Here is a 26,357-nt window from a genome sequence, read left to right as displayed (position 1 = left end):
AGCAGGAAATCCTAGCGGTGAGTTGCACAAGCGTTGTCAAGGGGAGATTTTGATGGAGCAATGTGTCTCAATGTATCCGAGAATCCATCCTGATTCCTGGGTACATTTTTGGGGAATCCAGCAACTCTGGAACCCAGCTATCTAGACACATTCTAACAAGACTTTCTCCATAAAACCCCCCTCCTTGAAACTCATAGTCTAGCAATCTCTGCTTGCTGGCACACCTGGGAAAGTGAAAACACAAACATTCTTTATTGTCGCACATTTTTAAAGAATGCATTAACAATCACTGGGCTCAAGAGCTAGAACTCCCAAACGCCAATACATGGATCAGAGGTAACCAGACTTTAACTTTATATTTGATCCTGGATACTCTCTCACCATCACAAACTCTTCACTGCGATATATGACCACTTTCAGGACAGTTAACTGTCCTTCTGTGTGCTCAAGACTCCCTGGGTGCAGTTTCAGCAGGAGTTTTTAAACCTGTCTGAATAACAGGTGGAGACTGGTTAAACTTCAACTTTAATTAACCAGCTCCCTGCTGGTTTCTCAGACTACTGAGGCTTTGAATTGCAGCCTCATTGAGACAGGGTTACTTCCTTGTTACATATCTCATAAAGTACGTGAATGCGACCGCAATCACCGTTCTAAATGAGTAAATAGGATAGAGTGACAGGTGCTAAAGGGGTATAAATATGATATTTATCAGTGTTGATCAAAGAAGATTTGATCAGAAGAATTCCCCTTATATACAGCACTCTATTGTCATTCGTATAGTAAAGGTAGACAACAAATGGTCTTGCAGTATATTACTGCAAATCTGTCAGGTTGACCAGAATCACTGCGGATATCAGAAAATAATAACATTTTATTAATTCTACATAGATAATTAAAAACACATATACATTATTAAAAATCCCTTTTGTGGCTGATATGTAAGTAGGATGAAATTTAATTGGATCTAATGCCATACTGTATATCATCATATCATGACTCTCAGAATAATAACAGCAGGTCTGTAGTTGATTTGTGTGTTACTACACGATTGACATATCTCCCCTGTTTGTGGGAAGCTCTGGCTAACCACAGATGAAGCCCATCTGTCCACTCTCACTCGAGATATAACTGCAGATCGAATTAGAGTGGATGGAAGAAGAGAACCCTCAGTCCCGCTAGGATTGGAGCCATTTATATAGGTTAGTCATGTCTCTTCAAGAAGATGGTTGAGATCAGCACTCTTCAGAGGCTCGAGGAGGACTTTTTCCAACCACAGTCTTTCTTCTGATGAGTTTTCTCCTTCTTCTGGTGATTTTTTCTTCCCTGAATTTAGGGAGACCTCCTGCATCAGGTTAAATATCCATGATCATGAGTGGTTCAACCTGAGCTGAGTTTTAACCCATTCTGACTGAACCCCATTGCAACTCAGTTTGGTAGTTGGTAGACTTCTTTTCTTGACATATTATCACTTCTACGCTGACCAATTTTTCAATGCATGGAGCACTCTGAAGTGATGTCTTGTGGGGTATCTCTGCTATAGTAGCACAGTTTTGAAGCCTCTTCAGTACCAGGGGACCCTGGCATTCAGCTTTCTCATTCATCATGGGTCCATCCATAACAAGCACAACCCCCTCATCAGTAGAGAGGTCATTTGCCTCTGGTTCAGTATACTTAGATTTCAGCACATCAGTTTGGTTGTATTGTACTTCTCACACTTAAACGTTACCTGTTTTTTGTAGTCAACTAGTGTTGTACCTGTAGAGGAGTGATCATTGAAACAGTTCTGTCTCATTCTATCCAAAGACTGACTATGTATATTGTTAATTTCATTGTGAGAAATCTAGCTTGGGCCATGGGGGCACTGTAGCATATCTGTGTTTGTATTGTGCTTCTCAGTTTTAATTCGGTTCTTCTTTTCTGAATTGTGTGGAAAGCCAATTGCAATACTGAGATGGCATAGCAGGTGTGTGTGATGGGAGGAGCTAACAATCTCTCTAATAAAGGTCAAGCCCATTTTGGTTACCCCTGTTCCGTGTATAAGAGTCCAAGAGAGTCAGCTCTTGGACACAGTAACATTGTATCACTGTGTTACACTGTATGTATTAGAAGCATTTTTTGTGTTTTTCCCTTCTAGGGCATTCAATCAAGCAGGGATTTCTAGGGTATGAGTTTCAAGTTTTTTTTAAGGAGGATCATTTGGGCCTAGGAGTTTGTGGTCTGGAGTTGTTGGTACCTCTTTAAATGTACCCGGGAATATGCCTGATTTTTGGATACATGTAGGCGTATTGTCCCAGCAATACCTCCCCTTTAAAATGCAAACATGACTCACCACTAGTGTACCCTGCTTCAGCACAGCCCAGAAAGCAGAATGAGGCACAGGGATGAATCTTTATTCCTGTAGCTGAGGGAATTCTTAGATTAAGGGGGGTACTCCAGCTAGTGCCATGGTGACCCACAACCAGTATAAGGTTTGTGGGTGCCACAACCATATAGAAGGTTGAGGGGGAATTCTGAGAGTCCAAACTGAGTCCAAGGAAAAGTGTGTGGGGAATAAGACAGATAGAAATAAAACTACAATATTTTCCCTTTCTGTTCCCTGTAGCCGGAGACACAGAAGTGTATTAAAATATATTTTAATGTAATGTAACAGGCTTTATACATTCAGAATCGATGTCCAAACAGGTTGCCCAAGCTAACCCATAGGCACCGGTAAGTCTGCAGAACATCAGAGTTCAAAGCAGCCAGAGAATGCCCAAAAGTGTGAATAGCATTTGGTCAGTGGGTAAAGGTGGAGTACCAGGTCCGGAGATCAATGGCAGTCCTCTGGGATGCCACTTGTTCTGCCAGACCTGGTGGAGCCTGCCCAGTGGGTTGCATTGTGATAGGAAAAATGTGGCAGGCTTGTGCATGTCTCTTGGCTATTTCAGATTTCCTTTCCCGCTGACCGGGCTTTTCTAGCCGGCTTGGCTCTGATTGGCTGCTTGGGAAAGTTCCCACGCGTTGATTGGCTGTTCAGTTTTGTGAATGAAACTGAAAATACTAAAATAATCGATGTGCCAATAAGATTTGGAGTTCACTGTAGTAAGATCGTAGACAGGCTTTTCAAAGTTGCTTCTGTGTGAAAAGCAGAGCAACCAGCTTCGATTTTGAGCCTGAAAAGCATGCCCACCAGAGTCTAAGCCCTGAAGTTTGCGCACAAGTTCTCAGAAATTAACGCTGATGCGGCTGGGATTTTATGCTAATTTGAGTTCCAGGAGGTTTGGACTAACTCGCGGTAAGGAGGGACCAAGTTTTCAAAAGAGAATGTAGCGGTGGCATATGGAATTTTATGCCAATTTGGGTTTCAGGAGACTCCGGGCTAAGTTCCGGTCAGGGTAAAACGCTCCCTTAGAGTTCCCTGCACCTTGGAAAGTCTTGTTTTCGACCAATGTCCAAAAGTAAGTGTGTCTTTTTGTCTATATTTTGTGTATCATTGTGTTTAAGCAAATTTATAATGAATATTTATTTCATTACCTTATTTTGCTCAATGAATGATCGTTGTAAAATGGTGTAAATAACCTGGTCTCCCGTGACAGTGCACTTATAGCAATGCACAGCTTGCTTGGTTGTGACATAGGACCTATATCTGGATTGAATCACACCAGCTGCTTCCTTCATTTTTTTGTAGCATCTTTGCTGCAGACATTTCCAAAAAGTTGCTTGGAGTAAAATGCATCAAATCTTCATCATTCTGTCTGTGACGGTGAAGGGGTACCCAGGCCAGAATATAAAGTATTCTGTCTGGCTGGGTGCCCATGAGTCATATTAGGAATGTAGAGTGTCAGCTTTGCAGCCCAATAATGGCTGCAACACTGTATTTTATTGTAAACTGTCTGTGTGTGTCCTGCTAGGCATAAGGGTACCGCATCATTAGCCTGAGTTACATTGTATATGTCTTTCCCCAGTTATCTATCAGTTATGTATCAATTATAAATCTTATAATAGTATTTCACTGCCAACCGCAAAAAAAAGTTTTTAAAACACGGCAGCTTGCTGCATAGCCTATAAGCAGCAAGCTTACTTTCGATAGGAATGTCCTATTGCTCTGAGAGCAGAGGGCTAGGGGATACTCATTAAAACGGGTATGGTTTCTGTAGTTTAACTTTCATAAAAAGTAATGAATGAAAGTACCACACTTTTTGGTGTATTAGAATTAGAAGAGCAAGCACATTTGCATTCAAGCAGGTGGAGCAGCAGAAACACTTGGTTCACAAGTACAGTGATTCCCAGATATATGGCCATTCATTTCAGCAAGTGAATCATGCATAACTTAAGTCAGGACTTCTAAGACATCACTCTGAGATGATTCCAGAATGTATAGGAAAGTCCGGACTTAAAAAGGTACCAACATTTGTAAATTGTTAAGTGAAGGGAAGAAAATGTAAACAGTTTTTTCCTGCCAGATGTCCCGATGTCCAGGGACAGGTAGACAACATGTCGCCAGGGAAATGGGTTTGGTTAAGTATGCTAAGCGGCTCTGGTGCGAAGTTAGCGCATGACCGTAGCATACCTTGAACCCTCTGCCCGGCTCCATGAAGTATTGGCAAACCTTGTCAATAGGTGGGATGTGTTGTTCCCATGCCGTGATTGGCTGCACATTATACTGAAGGGTCTTGTGTGGTTTTAAAAGTTCGGGCAGACGAACAAGATTCATCTAAGCTACAGCGTACGGTACAAAGACTATAACATCGGAACTAAGATTTGTATCCAGCTTCCAGTATTCGTAAGGACTAAGGATTTGCTAACCAATCCTGTATTGGGGGAATGAAAAGATTACTTTAGGCGGAGTAAGATTGCGAGTGGCGCCACTAGCCGAAGACTGTTTCGCGGCTCTGTTTTGCACACCAACCACGCTCCTGGGAATTGGTGCCTAGAGACTTCATTTCAGTGAAGTTCATTCCTGGAGCTTTTCATTCAGTTTTGCCCCATCCCAGTAAGTGTTATTTCCTAGTATTTCATATATCAAGCTGTGTATGCTCATTTTGTAAATAAATCCAATTTATTTTATCTCTCGCATTGCTTAATAAAACGATCCAGGTATTAAGGTGTTAAAAGCATTGGTCTCCTGTGACACTCTCTTTGTATGCATATGGATTGGAGAAGGCAGGCTGCTTATTCTGGCAATTTAGCAAACGATTTTTCGTTCCTCTGTAGTCAGCCTGTATGGTGAGCGCTGCAGAGCATTTGCACAGATACCTGTCTCTCTCCAACCTTGCTTGGACATGAATTTTGTAGTATATCTGAATTACGCTGCTGCTTTTCTCCTTTTTTAACACGTTTAGCTCTTGCTTCAGTTTCTGAACCTTCTCGTGCTCCCTCTCATACTGAGTCAACTAACATCTAAGCTTGGCTTCCAGGGATGCTCTGGTGATGCTCAGGGTAGCCTACAGTTCCATATGTTGCTCTGCAAGGCCCCACTGGATACTCAGTTGTTCCTGCAGCACTTGTACTTTGTTAGCAGCCTGAAAATTTTCTTCCAGCAGAGATCGTTGCTTCTCTTCTGAATTCTAGAGGTGCGTACACAGACCTTGCAGTTGGTTCTGCAGTAGGTTCTCTGTTTGTGTTCTTTGTTCCAATGCTTCTAACTTTTTATATTCAAATAGTTTCATCTTTTTTTTTAGCTCGTGCAGCTTTTCATTCCTATCACTGACGTGGTCAGTCAAATAAGAATTTTCTTCTTTCAGACATGTTTTTTCTCTTTTTACAGTCTCTAAAAAATTGAGGGCCTCTTCATAGTCCTTCCATTTATGTACTTCTGAGTTGAGACTCCCGGTCTCCTGGCGTGAGACTTCTATCTCTATGTTGAATATGTGAAGTTCATTATTGTAGACTTTAAGATTCATACTAAGCCTGCAGAAAGCTCTTTGAGAGATTTCCAGCTCCTTGGCGAGACTGTAAAGTTCTGTTTTAAAGATCCAGTTATGTGCGGCAACTGTGTAGCTCTTTGTGTGATGCATTCAGTTTTATGCAGAGAGTATGAACCTCTTTATGAGAGACTTCCAACTCACTATGGCAATTGCTACCCTCTTGCTGAGAGAATCTAATTTCTTCCAGTGCCTCCTCATACTTCTGTTTTAGGTTTGCAATCATTTTGTTAGATTCTTTCTGTTTTTCATCCATGGAGGTAATAATAGTGTTCACTTTTCTCAGCTCCGTTGACTTCTAAGGTCTTCTAAGGTCTTCTAAGTCACTATGTAAGCGACGCTTCATGTTCATCACAGTCCCACAGTCAAAGGGGAGTGTGAGCAGACCACTTTGTAGCTTGACATTAGCTTCCATCTCCTGTTCCAATCATTTGCAGAGTAAATCATAGTCCTGCCTGGCAGTTTGCAGTGCATCTTCAGGGCTGGTCAAGGGATCATCACTAATTGGTTCCGGCTCCGCTTCCCTGGTATAGTTTAAGGGTTTCTCACTGTCAGCACTAGACAGACACTTCTTCGGGGTACACAACTTCTGCCTTGGGCCCTCTGGATATTCTGTCATCCGCGAGACGAATTCTCACTTTTGCTCTACACTACAGGGCATCTCAGCCCCCCTTTACCTCTGCAGGGATCTGCAGATATATCTGTTTCTTCCCCGGTAAGTGAAGCACCGCTTTTCTTTTTCCACCTTTTTGTTTTAGACGTCTCTGTCCCATCAGTTATACTGGGGTCTCCTTCTTTATTTGAAATTTAAGCAATTTCACTGTATCAGCCAGGCTTTTCTTGCAGTTGCGTTAGCTAGTGTAAATATTCAGCAATCTTCTGCTCCCTCTCTTGCTCCTTCTGATCACATTCGTCATCATAGAGACTGTTTTTTCCGGTACGTACCGAGTTCAGGCACCTCCACCATCCTAGGGGTGTTTAGTGGGTGCGACTCATTTCGGGCCCCACATTAGAGATCTTCTTCCTCATCCTTATCCTCATAGGACTGGAAGGGCAACTCTTCCATGGGGTTGTGTTCAGTACAGGAACACCACATCTTGTCCTCCATTTTGGTGGTAGCAGGTGTATTTTCTTCCTGACCTCGGGAGGCACTATTACAGCTGTTTTCTCTGTATTCGATATAACCCCAGTTGGTAGTCCTACAGGTGGGCAGACTTTGCTTGCAGAGTTTGTAGCTCTCAGAGGCGTCTCTGTAGACTTTTTATTCTTTACTATGGTAGGTTCTGAAACATCAGCAGTACTGTGCACACATTCTTTCTCATCAGTGATATTGGATGTGCCCTTGCCAAGTAAAACTTCTGTATCTTCCTTGTGACCACCGCGCATTCCTTGCTGCTGCAGTTCTCATCAGAATAAGGACTGAATGGACACTGCTCTGTATGGCTGGGCGCTTTACACTAGGAACACATTTTCTTCCCATTCTTGCCGTGTCTGTATTTAACTTCAGTTGGGTGGCCATTTTTAAAACCCACATTTTTTCTTCTTCACGAGTGGTGATGTGGACTCTGGTTACAGCAGCAGTACCTTGCGTGTGGTTCATGGAAGACCAGGCAATTTAAACCTTTTAAACCTGGATATTCATTGAGCAAAACATGGTAATGAAATAAATTGAAGTTTATTTGCACAATATCGCTTACACACAACAGAACACAAAATATAGGCAAAAAGACACCTTTACTGGGGTCTAGGGTAAAAAACTAGACTTTCCTAGATGCAGTGAACTCTAAAAAAGAGTTTTACCCTGACCGGGACATAGTCCGGAATATCTTGGTTCCCAAACCGGCATGAAGTTCCACACGCCACGCCAAGTTCTCTTCTGAGAACTTGGACATTCCTAACAACGAGCTACCACCATTCCTCTGGGACTGAAATTGGCATCAAACCCCGCTGCGTCCTCTATATTTGAATTTGAGAACTTGGTCGCAAAAGTCGGGATTTATAATCTGACTTCGTTGGCTTTAAATCGAAGCCGGTTTCTCTGCTATTCGTTCAAGAGCAACTTTGAAATGCCTGCTTGCGTTCTTTCTACTGGTAATCTCAAATCTCTTTGGCTCAGACATTCTTTATTGTATTCTGAGTTTCATTCATGAAACTCAGCAGCCAATCATTGCGTGGGAACTTTCTCAGTAGCCAATCAGAGCCAAGCTGGTATAGAAAGCCGGGTCAGCTGGAAATCTGAATTTGCCAAGGGACATGCACAAGTTTGCCATCTCCGTCCCTGGCTATATCAATGCCACCCGTTGGGTCAGTATCCACCAGGTCTGGCAGGGCAAATGGCAGCCCTGATGATTGCCATTGTTCCCTGGACTTTGGTAATTGAGCCCTTCCCTGCTACCCAAATGGCTTTCACACCTTTGGCATCTCTGGCTTCTTTGAACTCCGATATCCAGCAACATTACTGGCTCCTATGGGTCAGGTGTCAAGGGTAACCAAAAAACAGGCTTTACCTTTATTTGAATGCCTGGTTACCCCCTACCATCACAATGAGACACCAAAAGTATGATGAGAGAGGTAAGAGGAAATCCATGATAGAGCTTTGTTACAGATACCAAGAGTATGGCGGATGTAAAGGGCAAGAGGGTGGTCTATTTTATCAAAGCCTGCAAAGCGGTCAAGTAATATGAGCAAAATTTAATGACAATTGTCTTTTCCAGCATTAATTATTTTGGTGAAGGCTGTTTCAGTGGTGTAAGCAGTGTGTAAGCCAGATTGTAGGAGGTCTAGAAGACAGTAGGTGTGAGAAAGTGGAGCAATCAAGGGATGTGGTGGTATGGGGTAACCAGGCTCTCAAATAAAGTTTAGGCCTGTTTTGGTTACCCCTGTTCCGTGTATAAGGGTCAAAGAGCACTTAGGCCCAGTAACAGTGTACTGTTTACATATTCTGTCTGTTATAAAAATAGTTTTGATGTTTTTCCCTTTCCGGGCTTGCCAGCGAGTAGGGATTGCTAGGGTATGAGTTTCAAGGGGGATTTGCAGAAGATACGTTAACAGAATGTGCCTAAGAGGTTTGGGTCCGGAGTTTTCAGTTTCCCCATAAATGTACCCGGCAATCATACCTGATTCTCAGATACATGTAGGCACATTGCCCCGGCAATATCTTCCCTTGAAAATACAAGTGCGACTAACCACTATGGTTCCCTGCTTCAGCATAGCCCAGAAAGGAGAATGAGTCCCAGGGATGTATACGTATCCCTGTTGCTGAAGGAATAGTGAGGTTAAGGGTGGTACCCTAGCTATTGTCAAGGTGACCCAGAACCAGTGTAGGGTTTGTGGGTGCCAGAACCATATATAAGGTTCAGGGGGAACTCTGAGAGCTCAATCTGAGTCTCATAGATAGTGTATTGGGAAAAATGCATCTAGAAATAAAAGTAGAACATCTTTCTTATTCTGTCCCCTATATCCAGAGACTCAGAAATATATTACACATTTACCTTAGTGTATTAAAATATACTTTAATAATGTACTGTAATGTACTATAATGTGCATTTACATTTGGAACCGATGTCCAAACAGGCTGCCCGAGCTAACCCATAGGCACCAGTATGTCTGCTGGACATCGGAGTTCAAAGTAGTCAGATGATGCCAGAGGTGTGAATAGCATTTTGACAGCAGGGAAGGCTGAGTACCATGTTCCGGAGATCAATGGCAATCATCTGGGTTGCCACTTGCTCTGCCAGACATGGTGGTACCTATCTCAGCAGGTGGCTTTGAGAGACGGAGGTGGTAAACTTGCGCTTGTCCCTTGGCAATTTCAGATTTCCACTGACACGGCTTTTCTAGCCAGCTTGACTCTGATTGGCTGCTGGGAATTTTCCCACACGATGATTGGCTGTTGAGTTTTGTGAATGAAACTCAGAATACTAAAAGAACCTGTGAGCCAATCAATTTTGAGTTCTCCATTAGTAACACCGCGAGTGGACTTTTCAAAATTGCCCTTACGCGAATAGCAGAGCAATTGGCTTCAATTTGAAGCCTGAAAAGCTTGCCTGCCAGAGACTAAGTCCAAAACAAACAAAAAAACAGGCGCTTACCCCAAGTCATGATTCAAAGGTGAAAAACAAATTTAAAATAAAATAAATAACAAAGTAAGCAAATGTGATCTCCAAAATACCAAGAGGCAGCCTTCAATCCCTTCTGCTTCAACCCAATAGAGGGATCATCCAAATCCCTTATAGAAACATGGACACAGAAAAAATAGGGGAGCAAGGGGTTAACACTTTCCAACTGAAAACATATGAATAATGAAAGAACTACAACAGGGCTGGTCACCCCTGTTAAGGGACAAATGGAATTGATGTGATAATGATATCAATAATAAACTTACACGGCCTTGTGTACAGTAAGTGTAGATTTATATTGGTATCTGTGGTGTATCATCCAGTCTTTTCCAGAAGAAAGGTTAAGGGTTGTAATGTAATAATAAAATAACAGAATACTTACACGGCCCAGTGTAAGTAAATGTGTAGTATAATGGTCTGTGGGGTTCAGCTTAACCCTTCCAGGATGTCGACCAAAGTTTAAGGCACCAGCATATGTTCTTAAGTAAAAGATGCAATCGGGACTCCCCTCTTCAGTGCCTGGGATCAGGCAGCTTTTTCGTTCTCCCCGGTTCAGCGGTTAAAGGGTAAGTGAGGCATGGTTTCAATATAGGGTTTTCTAACAAAACATTTATTGATTTAAAACATCCGTATAACAGGACATACAGATGACACTCACATAGAACGACACCCAGGCTCGCCGCCGTGCAACAGTGTAAATTTCCAGCCGCAAGAGCTGCTCTGCCTCCGCGTCCGGAGTGCAGGGAGATGACGCGCCTCTGCTCTGAAGCAACTGCGACTGTCAGAATGTCCACTGGCTACGGAAGCCTCAGTTGGACAAAAACAGGTAGGGATGGAGCAACGCGTTTCGCCATCACACACGGCTTCCTCAGGATCATAAAATGTAGTCGGAGGGGTCCTGTCAATATATATAGACCCTCAAAAATGTCTAATCACATAATTAAAAAAGGCTGTTCCCACAAATGGATCCTCAAAGCTAAAAGTAGGTTCAACCACTCTCAATATCCTATCTCTATACCCAATGGGGCTGGTTATAACTCTATTCAATAAGCATATCTACAATCCTTTGCATTTAACGCTCCTAATTATTAAAACAGATGAAAGTAACACACAATACTTTATTTCTATATATATTGTGAATTGGTTATTAACCACTTGAAGCCCATTCCCTAATCCACAATAGATGTTCTCTTTATACACTCGGATTTAAAGACATAGTTATCAATGTTAAAAACTCCAACTATAACACATGAATTTATACACTTATATTTAAAAACCTAACAATTTATTGAATGTCAGTTAAATTTAATATAACACCCAAAATGGTCTAAAAATGATTTATAAAAAGCCTACATAGCTGTACAATGTATGCAAGTGCATAACTAAGAAGGAAAAATATAAATAAAGAAAATAAAGAAAATAATGAGGGAGAAAAAAGAGAGAAAAGACAAAACTAATTTAGTAATATTTCTTGTCTCAATGTAAATATATGTCAAATAATTCTACTGGGGAATGACAAAATAACAAAAATAACAGAATAGCAAAATAAGCCAAAAAAATTTTGGTCTGGAACCACGGATTTAAAACACATTTATATAAAAACACCTCTATATAAAAGCTGCAATATCCAGATCTACATTTAAACCATTGGGGGTCAGAGTTTTCAGCAGATAGATCCAGAACGTCTCCCTTTGGCGGAGAAGCCTGAGTCTATTGGCCCCCCTCCAGTTTTCTGTAACCAACTCTAATCCCCTATACAGTAATCCCGTGGGGTCTCCCCCATGTTTTTTGGCTAAAGTGCATGGGAACACCATGGGATGTCAAACCCCTCCTGATATTCCAGTATGCGGACCCTTAAACTTCTTGTGGTCCGGCCCACATACTGGAGTCCACACGGGCATTCGAGGAGGTATACAACAAATGTTGTCTTACAATTTATAAATTGTTTTGTTGTGAAAGTTTCTTTTGTAACCTTAGAACTGAAGCTTAGTTTATCCTTTGATGCATATTGACAAGCCTTACAATTAAAACAATTAAAAAATCCTACTGGTTTGGGTAGCCAATTGTTAGTCTGTGTTTTAATCTCTTTCTTATATACACTTGGAACCAATTGATTTTTGATGTTTTCCACCTTCTTAAAAATTACACGTGGGACCTCCGATAGGTGATCTTTTAATAATGTATCCTTACATAGAATATGCCAATTTTTTTTTAAATATTGCTTATTTTATGAGCTTCACGGTTAAATCTCGTAACCAGGGGCACCACACAATTTGTGTTGCCTTCCTTGGACTTAGGCATCAAAAGTTCCTCTTTACTCAACTGTGAAGTCCTATACAAGGCTTTATCAATCACCTCTGGTACGTAATCCCTTTCCTCAAACTTCATTCTTAAAACATTGGCTTGCTCGTTGAAAACCTCAATTTCTGTGCAATTGCATCTAATGCGGCGAAATTGGCCGCAGGGAATATTGTTCAGCCATCTATGGTGGTGGCAACTGCTCTTAAGGAGAAAATTGTTAGCATCAACTTCCTTGAAGTACGTTTTGGTTTTTAGAGTGTTATTCTCAATATATAATGTCAAATCAAGGAATTTGGTTACAGAAAACTGAAGGGGGGGTGATAGACACAGGCGTATCCGCCAAAGGGAGACGTTCTGGATCTATCAGCTGAAAACTCTGACCCCCAATGGTTTAAATATAGATCTGGATATTGCAGCTTTTATATAGAGTGATCCCGCAGGAAAAGATAACTTTCTTGTTAGATGGAATTGATTTTATTTTGAAACACAACCTCTTTTGGTTTGATGGGTCTATGTTTCTCCAGAGGTGTGGTACGGCAATGGGGACCAGGTTTGCTCCGAGTTACGCCAATATTTTAATGGCCCATTGGGAAGAGAAGAATATATGGGCAGGTAACGCTTTCGGAGCAAGCCTGGTCATGTGGAAAAGATACATTGATGACATCATCTTCATCTGGCAGGGGAGCGGGGAGAATTTGGATCTTTTCTTGGGACACATCAACAACAACACAGTGAATTTGACCTTCACATCTGAAATCAGTTCAAAAAGCATCAACTTCCTTGATTTGACATTATATATTGAGAATAACACTCTAAAAACCAAAACGTACTTCAAGGAAGTTGATGCTAACAATTTTCTCCTTAAGAGCAGTTGCCACCACCATAGATGGCTGAACAATATTCCCTACGGCCAATTTCGCCGCATTAGATGCAAGCTTGACCCTACCTGTCTTTCTAACTATCGGCCTGTCTCCCTCCTGCCTTTTGCCTCTAAACTCCATGAACGTCTTGTATTCGCTCGCTTGCTCCATTTTCTCAACACCTATTCTCTCCTAGACCCTCTACAATCTGGCTTCCGTACTGCTCACTCCACGGAAACAGCCCTCACTAAAATAACTGACGACCTCCATGCTGCCAAAGACAGAGGTCATTACACTCTGCTCATATTACTCGACCACTCTGCAGCATTTGACACCGTGGACCACCCTCTTCTCCTTCATATTCTCCATACTCTTGGTATTCGGAACAAAGCTCTATCCTGGATCTCATCCTACCTCTCCCATCGTACTTTCAGTGTCTCTTCTGCTAATACCTCCTCCTCCTCTATTGATCTCTCTGTGGGGGTACCCCAGGGCTCTGTCCTGGGACCTCTTCTCTTTTCTCTGTATACACTCTCTCTAGGTGACCTAATAACATCTTTTGGGTTTAATTATCACCTCTATGCTGACGACACACAAATATATTTCTCAACACCCGACCTTACACCTACTGTACAAACCAAAGTTTCTGAATGTCTCTCTGCTATATCATCCTGGATGGCCCTCCGCCGCCTTAAACTCAACATGGCTAAAACAGAGCTCCTCATACTTCCTCCCAAACCTGGCCCTACTACCTCCTTCCACATTACTGTTGGAACTACGATCATTCACCCAGTAGCCCAAGCACGCTGCCTAGGGGTCACACTCGACTCCTCTCTCACATTTGCCCCTCACATTCAAAACATTTCTAAAACCTGTCGCTTTTTCCTCCGCAATATAACAAAGATACGCCCTTTCCTCTGTTGCTCGACTGCTAAAACTCTGACTCAGGCCCTCATTCTCTCCCGTCTTGATTACTGTAACCTCCTGCTGTCCGGCCTTCCTGCCTCTCACCTGTCTCCCCTACAATCTATCCTTAACGCTGCTGCCAGAATCACTCTACTCTTTCCTAGATCTGTCTCAGCATCTCCCCTCATGAAATCCCTCTCCTGGCTTCCGATCAAATCCCGCATCTCACACTCCATTCTTCTCCTCACTTTTAAAGCTTTACACTCTTCTGCTCCTCCTTACATCTCAGCCCTAATTTCTCGTTATGCACCATCCAGACTCTTGCGTTCTTCTCAAGGATGTCTTCTTTCTACCCCCTTTGTATCTAAAGCCCTCTCCCGCCTTAAACCTTTTTCATTGACTGCCCCTCACCTCTGGAATGCCCTTCCCCTCAGTACCCGACTAGCACCCTCTCTATCCACCTTTAAGACCCACCTTAAGACACACTTGCTTAAAGAAGCATATGAATAGGACTGTGGCTATTCTGAACACATGGCACATAAAGCTTGGCCCCCTGCAGATGCACTTACCAGAACTCCCTCCTACTGTCTCTGTACGTTCTCCCTACCTACCAATTAGACTGTAAGCTCCTCGGAGCAGGGACTCCTCTTCCTTAATGTCTAAAGCACTTATTCCCATGATCTGTTATTTATATTATCTGTTATTTATTGGATTACCACATGTATTACTGCTGTGAAGCGCTATGTACATTAATGGCGCTATATAAATAAAGACATACAATACAATACAATACAATACAATTGCACAGAAATTGAGGTTTTCAACGAGCAAGCCAATGTTTTAAGAATGAAGTTTGAGGAAAGGGATTACGTACCAGAGGTGATTGATAAAGCCTTGTATAGGACTTCACAGTTGAGTAAAGAGGAACTTTTGATGCCTAAGTCCAAGGAAGGCAACACAAATTGTGTGGTGCCCCTGATTACGAGATTTAACCGTGAAGCTCATAAAATAAGCAATATTTAAAAAAAAATTGGCATATTCTATGTAAGGATACATTATTAAAAGATCACCTATCGGAGGTCCCACGTGTAATTTTTAAGAAGGTGGAAAACATCAAAAATCAATTGGTTCCAAGTGTATATAAGAAAGAGATTAAAACACAGACTAACAATTGGCTACCCAAACCAGTAGGATTTTTTAATTGTTTTAATTGTAAGGCTTGTCAATATGCATCAAAGGATAAACTAAGCTTCAGTTCTAAGGTTACAAAAGAAACTTTCACAACAAAACAATTTATAAATTGTAAGACAACATTTGTTGTATACCTCCTCGAATGCCCGTGTGGACTCCAGTATGTGGGCCGGACCACAAGAAGTCTAAGGGTCCGCATACTGGAATATCAGGAGGGGTTTGACATCCCATGGTGTTCCCATGCACTTTAGCCAAAAAACATGGGGGAGACCCCACGGGATTACTATATAGGGGATTAGAGTTGGTTACAGAAAACTGGAGGGGGGCCAATAGACTCAGGCTTCTCCGCCAAAGGGGGACGTTCTGGATCTATCAGCTGAAAACTCTGACCCCCAATGGTTTAAATGTAGATCTGGATATTGCAGCTTTTATATAGAGGTGTTTTTATATAAATGTGTTTTAAATCCGTGGTTCCAGACCAAAATTTTTTTGGCTTATTTTGCTATTCTGTTATTTTTGTTATTTTGTCATTCCCCAGTAGAATTATTTGACATATATTTACATTGAGACAAGAAATATTACTAAATTAGTTTTGTCTTTTCTCTCTTTTTTCTCCCTCATTATTTTCTTTATTTTCTTTATTTATATTTTTCCTTCTTAGTTATGCACTTGCATACATTGTACAGCTATGTAGGCTTTTTATAAATCATTTTTAGACCATTTTGGGTGTTATATTAAATTTAACTGACATTCAATAAATTGTTAGGTTTTTAAATATAAGTGTATAAATTCATGTGTTATGGTTGGAGTTTTTAACTTGGATAACTATGGGCCTCATGCAGTAAGCGCCAATAATGCTTTTTTCGGCATTGTTCCGCCAAAATTGGATTTGAGATTCAATAAGCGCCGATAAATGCTCAAAATCAGCATTTTTTCTTCCCGAAATATTTTTTTCGTCATGCGCCTGACGATAAGCCCCTTTTCGGCACTTTTCTGCACTTTTTTACATCGGCTGTATTCAAGTAGCCCCGATCAGCTTATCGGTGCTGATCGGCACTCAGAAATGTAGATTTCATCGGCAATTGGTCCCGCCAACTAAAGTTGGCAAGTTGGAGGAGAGAACGATCGGTAAGGTTGCCGGAACGGCACTTAGAAAAAAAACCTCATCTCTACATCAATGGAGTCAATGGAGCGAGGACGTATAACATTATAGTAGTGTTTACGTTTTATTGCTCATAATACAAATGTGCTTAGCATTACAGTGTGGAGGTCATTCACTTCATCGTGTCACCCCTTACGTTTATTATTTGCATAACATTGTACTTTTATATGTTATCATGAATTGCGTGTCACATTACTCATCATGTTATGATGTGTCAAGGGAAAATCCTATACTCAACTCTTAAAGGAGCAGCTCACATCATACCCAACATGTTACTTAAGTGTGCTTCAATTTATTATATGATGTTACACATTTCACACATCTAACACATCCAGCATATAGTAATGTTGCTATACATTACAGAATGCTTTGAATGTGTAACGCATGATCAAACGTAAATGTAGCTCTTTGTTTTCATGTTTACTTGTACTTTGTGACCTCCCTCTTTTCATGACGTCCGCATTTGGACACTCAATCACATTGCATGTTTACATTGTACACGATATATTACAAGCACTTCATGCTAATTTATACACACATCTAGAATAGTTACTCATTGTTACACGTTTGAAACTGAATCAATAGCAACTATCCTGATGCCATAAATGTATGCATATGCACAAAATAATTACTTCATGTGAACATGTGACAATAACATGGCAAATTAGACATGTTGCAGTGAAGTTTTTCAACGTCAATGTAATGGTTGTATCCTAATTAGATGACTGAGTGTTGCGTTCAGAAGTGGTACATGCATTACACATTCCACAAATATTTTCCAATAAATGCTTGTACAAAGCTTAACGTTACATCATTCTCAAATATCATGATTGGCTGCTGAACACACATAAATAATACTTGTTATAGCAAATGGATACAGGTTGGGAGTCAACTTCTTGAATATGTTAATGTAACACCTTGCACTTTAGCAAGTCACCTGACATCATCACATAGGCATTTAAAGGAGAGCAATTACCTGCTCATTCACAGCTACAGACCTCAAAATGATGCGAATGTTTAGGAGCCGGAGGAACATTCTATTGCACGAGAGGCTTGCTGATGGAGAAGATATCATAGGCCAAGGAAGGGAAAGGGACAGAGGCAGGGACAGTGGCAGGGACAGTGGCAGGGACAGTGACAGGGACAGGCATGCGGACAGGAGAGGGAGAGGGCAAGGAGATGAGAGGAGAAGAGAGAGGAGAGAAGTTGTGGCTCGTCCTCATTTGTACAGGGAGAGAACCCTGTTAGATGGGATGAGTGAGGAGGAGATTGTAAGTCGCTATCGTTTGAGTTCAGCAGCAATCTTATCTTTTTATGAAGAGATACGGGGAGATTTAGATTTTGTGACAGCCAGAGGTCGTGCAGTCCCTGGGCTTGTTAAAATGCTGTGCTCATTACATTATCTTGCTTCTGCGTCTTTCCAGACAACTGTGGGCATAGTGGGCGAGGTCTCGAAATCTACATTCTCACGGGCCTTTACCCAGTTTCTATGTGCACTCAATAGACGCACTAGGAATTATATTCATTTTCCTACAGAGCACACAAAGTGGCTGGAAGTCAGGAATGGCTTTTATACCATAGCCGGGATACTATGTGTGCTGAGTGCAATCGATTGCACCCATGTTGCTTTGATCCCGCCTAGTCAGAGTGAGCATGCTTACCGCAACCATAAGCACTACCATTCCCTGAATGTACAGGTGGTATGCAATGCCACGATGAAGATTATGCATGTGGTAGCCAAATTCCCTGGTTCCAGTCACGATTCCTCTATCCTGAGAAACTCATCAGTCTTCCATGCTTTCGAAGAAGGCTATTTTGGACCTGGTTGGCTGGTGGTGAGTACATATTATGATGTGGTAACAAACAACTCTTGTTTTTCTAGGAATTGTTGTATGTTATAATGTTATCAGTAATTGTTTCATATGTGTGCACCATGGATTATAGGTGACTCTGGATACGGAATTAGGCTGTGGCTGTTGACCCCGGTGCCAAACCCTCAAAGTGAAGCAGAGGAGAGGTACAATGTTGCCCATATATCTACGCGATCCGTCATAGAGAGGACATTTGGGCTTCTCAAAACAAGATTTAGGTGTCTCGATAGAACTGGTTGGGCACTTCAATATAAGCCTGCAAAAGTGTCTGATATTATCATTGCATGTTGCATTTGCATACTTTGTTATGATAAATACATTTGTCCAAATACCATTCACTTAGGAAACAGATGAATATGGGTCGCACACCTTTCTCTTCTCTGCTGTGTGGACAAATGCATGTGGCACCGGTATGTCATTCATCCACAGGTTCTATTATCCTTCTTATAAATAAAAGTTTTTGTGTGTACGTGAATAAAAAATGTGTACAGAATTAATACTTTATGTACATGCTTTTTTTGGTTATGCATACACAATAAACCTATTATGTCCATAGTCATTAGTTAGTGCAGTATGGTTACATACAATCTTATTTTTGAAGTGTGACATGTGCATCACAATGATGTGTACACCAATGTGTTTTTCATATTATATTTAACGAAATCTACATGATGTTTCATAACTAACACAAAATAGACACTTTGGTGTGTTGCTTACCTTAATGAACATGTCATGACAATGATTTATATTCATTCATGTTTTCTTTTTCAAGGTATATCACGTCAATAACTGCTCATGGTATGTATTTAAACTCACATCTGTCATAAGATGTGCCAACCTCGATAAAGGTATAGTTACAGGATGTCTAAACAGAACGTATTGAAAAAGATGTGACTATTGAAACATGTCGTTTCTGTATAGTGTACGTGCATTTAGCTACACTTGGTGGTTAATGTGCAGTGTATTTGAAAATCACTAGGGACATTACATAACATTTAATGTAGCAAACGTTACAAATTCCATTCCTGTAATATAGGGGTGGGTGGAGAGAAGGGGATAAACCCTGCTCAAATATTTATTATGGGAGGAGAACATCCACGGATGCACATGAGTGATCTTAACACTCAATGCATGTTTGCCTGAAAACACACCAATGTTTTCAACATCATTTACATTGCAATGTATGTGATTAGTTCTTGTATCAATTCATCTTCATGTTGATTACAACATTGTCACATGTGTATGTATAAGTCACACATGTGTGTTGATTTGACGTACATGTAACATGTGTCAAAATGTTAACACCATTCAAAATTATAATTCTTTGTATTCTCAACTTTTCATAATTCATTCGACTCAATGACAATGTTGTTAATATAATTTTAATTTCATTCACGTAAGTTATTCATAATTATCATGATCCTTTACAACTAATGTCAACATATGAACGTCAATGACGTCGACATTTGCATACGCACACATTTCAGCAGCAGTGTTTGTGTGTGTAGCACTTTTTGTGTGATGCATGGTTTTCAATGTCAAATAATATAAACAAACATACTAATGTTGATTGTATCATCGGACTAACTTCGCTCTGTGTGTTGAACTTTTACTAAAAACACTAAACTATAGTTTGTCGTGATAATAAAATATACACACAAATGTTAATCTTTTCAGGATCTTTAACTAATATTCAGTAGCTCATGCATGTTAGGTTAGCACAACAACTTAGGTGAAAAATAACTTTTAACACGAATCAACAGTTTATATCACCTCCCTATTGTTATTGTGTACTTTCAGATAGAATGTCTACGAGTTGTTATGTAGCATTTACATTCTTTGACAAGTCACACGTCACATTATACAATATAGTAGAAAAATGTGTTTGCTGAGTGAGAATGTTGGTTGCATATATAACAGAGCAAGACATAAAATGTTAGTAGAAAATCACCAAAAAACATTAAAAGTTCTAACTTCAGTGCTTAGCAACATCATTATGTTAATTAATTGCATAGTAAATATTGCCATAACCGGATAACATTATGTATTCATTGTTAATCTGCGCACCAAGCAATGAAAGCATTGTTACATATGTATTATAATAGTTGTTCGCTCGTCGTCTCAATCATCTAATATAACGAGTGGCTCATCTGAAATCATACATTGATCCCATGTATTCATCCACGACATCTGTGAAATACAGCAAACACATGATGGTCAAAGATGGCACATTTATATATGTCTCTGCATGACAACGCGTAACACATCTCTATATGATTTTGTATATTCACTCATAAGTAACGTATATGTTGAAAGTACAAGGATCAAACCACAGATACTGAACTGTCATTTTTATAATGGCGTTGCTGGCATTACTACGGATATGATATTTCCGGTGCCTGCATACATAATAATGTGCGCGCACAACGTCAGTTGCGCGCGCACTTCACGATTGTGTGTACTATGTCTTAGCGCATGCGCTAAACAATGTGTACGCTGTGCGTTCAATACATGTCCCTCCATGGTGCTGCTATCAGTAAGCATATCATGTTTGGAAGTTATGATATGGAAGCGAAACTAATTCACTTCTACACACGTACATATCTAAACTTTATAAACGGACGTGTGTCCATGGAAACAATGGGCGATCAGCCAATAAGCGAACAAAAGAAGTGTGAAGTCATGTAAAGGCACTGTGAAATGCACGCAAACACTCCTCCAACTGAATTAACATTGGCCTCCAGCGCTGTGGACGCACCGAAACACCGACGCGCGCGCATGACACAGTGCACTGACCGTAACAATAAGCTACGGGCATAGCCAATACGGTTTCACGCGCGCACGTCAGTTGGGGGCAGGGCTTGCATCCGTAAACCTTTTTAAGGACGCCTTGGGACATGACAAGGGTCCCACGTCATATGTGGCCGACACTTTATTTTTCTATGATGCATGCTAAACAATGAGGTGTGTGTGTTACAGTTAGTGTAACATGTTGAAATGATACTTTAAAAGAGATATTAATCTAGGTTTTGTGAGTCCGTCAACAATTTGTAGTAATGCTTCGTCATGTAGTATATTGTTATAGGAAATAATGTCTTTGTGCACGCTACATGTAAGCCTGTCTGCAATGTTACACTGTATCCACACATTTGGCTAACAAATGGTGGATATTACAAATGTAGACATTTATAATGTGAGTCAAGGCATAACGATTATTGTATTTACCATTCTTGTAGAAGTCAAAACTGGTTTGGCTGCAACTGCTCGCTCCAGGAAGGCACAACAGTATCATCCATGGTTGAGGCAACCGATGAATCCTGAATCACACACATCTCCATGAGGCGGTCATATGGATCTGCAGTGGCTTCTTCAAACAAGACGTCCGTATTGCCCATATAAGTTTGGATAGCTATCATAGTAGTTATCTGCATCTTGCATCTGGTCTTGATGAATGGAGGGTGCAGGTATAGCAGCAGATGCGCCAGCGGTGCGGCTTCATTGTAACTGGTATTAGGCAAAAATATGCTATTTAACAGAAGATATGTTCCATGTTCCATGGTAATTTTAAATGATGGGGCAACATGAAAACATCCATATCGTTGATCTAGGCGATCATGGACACGCTCAAAACATTCATTTGCTGATAAAGTGAATCGTACAGAAGTTTTAAAATTTGATTCTCTGGATGCTTCTTTGTAGTATGGATATTTCTTTTGGATCAAGTCATAGATTTGGCCCACGCTTGCTCTCTTGTCATCAGTTGATTCTATTGCTTCTGAAATCATAAATTTGTATGATTTACGTGGATGGCTGTGCAATGTGGAAACTTCTGCCATTTCTGCTGTGTTGAAGTGATCAGTGTCTAAGTTTAGCGCATACGTTTGTCTGCTGAATGTGAAAATAGTTACATGTTATCTTCGTGGTTTCTTCCAAGGTTACAATACAAGCTCTATGTCATACGCCTTTTTTTTCTCCCACTATAAATGTGTTAAAATAATTATTTGTGTAAGATAGTAATTTCACAGTAAACGAAACTTTTATTTCGCCTTACTCAATCAACATGTGCAAAACAAGTGTACGATTTTAATTAAAATAACAATGTGTGTGAAATATTCTACAGTGGTAGAATGAACAGATTACTGCTTACACTGACCTATAATGACCCACAGACACACATCTGTGTCTGTTTTTCTCTCTCTCTGTTTCTCAATGTTTGAATCTCTGTCTCTCTCTTTCTCTGTCTGGTTATCTCTCTCTCTCTCTTTGTCTATCTTGATATATCTAAATATCTATATATCTATATATATATATATATATATATATATATATATATATATATATCTATATATATATATATATATATATATATATATCTATATATATATATATATATATATATATATATATATATATATATATATATATATATATATAGAAGGCCTGTTTCTCTGTCTGGTTATCTCTCTCTCTCTCTTTGTCTATCTTGATATATCTAAATATCTATATATATATATCTATATATATATATATATATATATATCTATATATATATATATATATATATATATATATATATATATATATATATATATATATATATATATATATATATATATCTATATATATATATATATATATATATATATATATATATATATATATATATATATATATAGAAGGCCTGTTTGTTGACAACAGTGTCATAGAGGAAAAAAAAATATATACATATATATATATATATATATATATATATATATATATATATATGCAAATACAACTGTATGCTCATCTGCATGTCTTAGGCAGGTCTGCAACCCCGCCTTTCCCCATTATCACCCAGCATACAGCACTTCCACTGCAGCAAGGGATTCTGGGAAATGACATGCAAATGAGCACACAGTGTCACTTTTTGCCTCAAAAACCATTTTTAACACACTGTGTGTGTGTGTACATATATCCATAGAGACTACAGATATATTAATACACACTAACAGATATGTTATTCTAACCACAACTCATACATGATGACATGCCAACATTATGAAGTATGAAAGAAGCTAAAGGTAAGTAATGTGTTACAGAGTTAAGATACCAGAATAAACAACTTTAAGATGTATGCTGTTATATAGATAGTTACTTAAAGTTGGATGTCAATAATATTAGCATGCAATGACTATCTACATTACCAAACAAATACACATACATAAAATGTTTAACAGCTAAGTGAATGTCAGCTTCTATAAACACGGCAACTGTGTAATGTTGTACCATTAATCAACTGATGAATAAAACATAAATATATGTTATAAATTATGCCTTAATTCAGACAGTGAACATTTCTAAACCTTCATGTGTACAAGGACATACTTGAATGTTTTGAAGCATCAGGACTTGATCATACATACAGTATTCATTAAATATTCTGCATTAAACACCCCAGGCCAACTACAGATTTAGTGAATGTGATCATTTATTTTTATTTATCCTTTTGAGAGCGAGTCACAGGCCTGCTTGTTGGCTGTTGTGTTAGCCTTTTCCGTTTGCCAACTACTTTGGCCTTAACTGTACGACTTGTACTGGCCTGTGGCAGTTCAGTGGCACTGGGTGGGGGTAATGACACTTCAGGGGCAGTGGGTGTTGGCAGTGACACTTCAGGGGCACTGGGTGTGGGCTGTGACACTTCAGGTGCACTGGGTGTGGCCTGATGCAGTTGTGAACCAGTTGGTACACATTGCACGACTGATGGTGGAGCCGTTTCCTGTTTTGGTGTTTTAATCTTGTTCCAAAAACTTGTTAGTAGTAATTGTTGGCCTAACTTTCTTTTTCGTGTCTCATTTGTAGGTGTCCGTTCCTGATTTTGAACAGATGTACTGCACCGACACACTTTATTCGAGCAAATACCCGGTATGTACCTGGCAGATACCTGGAATGCGCCACTCCTAACCTCTGACAAGCCCCGTTGCATTTGCCTTCCCAGCCTGGGTTCATGCCTGGCTGATGGGCGGCTGATCTGTTAAATGATAATGATTAGGATTTAATAGGCTGCAATGCTTCGCGTGTCTACCAGATGGCATAAATTCATGAATTGTAATGCAGTTTATATATATATACTGTGCAGTATTGCAGCCAGCGGGAATAAAATGCTTCAATCCCTGCTTGGAAAATAACTCAATGTACTCGGGCAGAAAACAGTCACAAACCTCAATACACCCGGGTATACCCGAATTCGTGGGACTAGCCAAGCTCGAATAAAGTGTGTCGCCAGTGTAAGCAGTTGGATGTTGACAGGGACCTGAACAGAACTAGCACCTACTGTACCGGTATCATCCAGAACTGGGGAATGAAGAACTGATGACTCGGGAGAAAAACTTGCAGCATGTAAAGATCCATCCTCAGATGGGGTAAAGTGGAATTGTTGTTCTCTTGCACTAATTCTCAACTGATTAGCTTGGCTTAGATTAACAACTATTGCTTGTAATGTCCTGTTTACATTTTGTATTTCTTTAGGAACTTGGATGATGACTCTTTCTAGTTGTGACATTTGTGATATTGTCCTTTCCTGCTGTGATATCATCCTTTCCTGCTGTGATATCATCCTTTCAAGCACTGACATAATTTCTGAATGGCGACGATTTTCTTCAACCAAGATTCTTTCTTCAGAAGCTGCAATAGCTGAGTAGGTGTCACGAGCAGGAGGACTTGAATGCTGTGTTACTCGTCGAGTGGGAACATCTTCATGGTCACTTGATTGAATTTGTCCTTCATTGGCAACATCAGCTTCTACAAATAAATGAAGACATTATGAACTGCCATGGAACTTTCTGTTGTTTGTCAATATAATGAGAGTTGTTCTCCCAGTGTAACACATACTGCTGCGGCCAAGTTTATTCGAGCATTTGCCCGTTCTTGGCCGCAGCAGTAGCCTGGCGCGCGCCCGAGAGTGACGGGCGCGCGCCGAAGCAGCGGAAGAGCGCCCTCCGATCGGGGCGCTCTCCCTACCGCTGCCGGGTCCGCCGGGTCCCCCGGAACCCCCTGCCGCTGTCCCGCGATCGCGGGACACCAGGGCTCCCTCGGGGAGCCCCTGGACGCGCGTGCAGGGGGCGCACGCTCCCGAAGACGCGTGACCGCGCGTCTATGACGCGCGGCACGCCGAGGGGCGGCCACTAGCAAGCCGGGAAATCTCCCGGCTTGCGGTACCGGCCACACTCGAATAAAGTGTGTCGGTACTGTAACATGTTTCCATAAGTTTTATGTTGTGTCAAATTAAAATGTAGCTTGAAGTAACAATTATGTTTCGACTCAGTGTGAAAGAAGAATGAATGAAAGGTTGTTGTAACCTCACAACTCCTAGCTGATAGTTTACATCACACACAATACATGTTGTCATTAGAAACTACATTTTCTGTGACAAGAACTGATGTGAAGTTAATTACATGTGAAAGGCATTTATTTAGCATGGCAACATAACATCTAGAAATGTACACATTAGATGTCCTACACCTCATACACTCACCTTCCAGCCTTGATGATGAGCTGGATGAGCCAGGTGATGAGACTTGTTCAGTGTGAGGTGACACATGAGCTTCAGGAGCAACTACAGTAGCGACATCTTTTATTGCACTAAATGCCGGCGGCATGCCGGGATCTACCCCAGCTGCCACCAGTAATAACCGCGTGCCGCCGCGTTTCCCCCACGCACCCCCCTCCACTTCGCGCGCAATTTACCCCCCCTTCCCGACCCCGAACCCGGCTCCTGCTCTGCCCCTCTGCTTCCCCGCACCCCCGCTTACCTTAATTTGATCTCCAGGGGTGTCGGGGAAGCCTGGGGAAGCCGGGGAAGACGGGGAAGCCGGGCGCGCATGTGACTGTGACGTCACAGTGCGCCGCCACGCGCCGCGGCTACCCGCTTCCCAGACGCATGCAGCCGGCGGCTTTTACTCGAATAAAAGCTGCCACTGCTGTATATAGAAGAATAACATAAGATTTTTATTGACATGTGTACATAATTAACATAGAGTTTGTGTAGTTGGAGTATTTATGCCTAC

General features: G+C 40.8%; 2 protein-coding genes across 6 annotated transcripts in view; both read right to left on the bottom strand.

Annotated features, from left to right (window-relative positions):
* LOC142487140 (cadherin-10-like) overlaps positions 1-26,357 on the bottom strand; it is a 636,808-nt gene that overhangs the window by 199,639 nt on the left and 410,812 nt on the right. The gene's annotated exons all lie outside the window — the stretch shown is intronic.
* Positions 1,205-25,949, bottom strand: LOC142488844 (uncharacterized). Its single transcript, XM_075589182.1, has 3 exons — positions 25,826-25,949; positions 24,533-25,092; positions 1,205-1,342 (listed from the first exon to the last, which is right to left on the bottom strand). Exons 1-3 carry the CDS (start codon positions 25,947-25,949, stop codon positions 1,205-1,207), a joined length of 822 nt encoding a protein of 273 aa, XP_075445297.1.

The sequence above is a fragment of the Ascaphus truei genome, chromosome 2 (assembly GCF_040206685.1).
Source record: "Ascaphus truei isolate aAscTru1 chromosome 2, aAscTru1.hap1, whole genome shotgun sequence".
Taxonomy (NCBI): Eukaryota; Metazoa; Chordata; class Amphibia; order Anura; family Ascaphidae; genus Ascaphus; species Ascaphus truei.
Note: the sequence above shows the minus strand (reverse complement) of the source record. Positions and strands in the feature narration are given on the sequence as shown.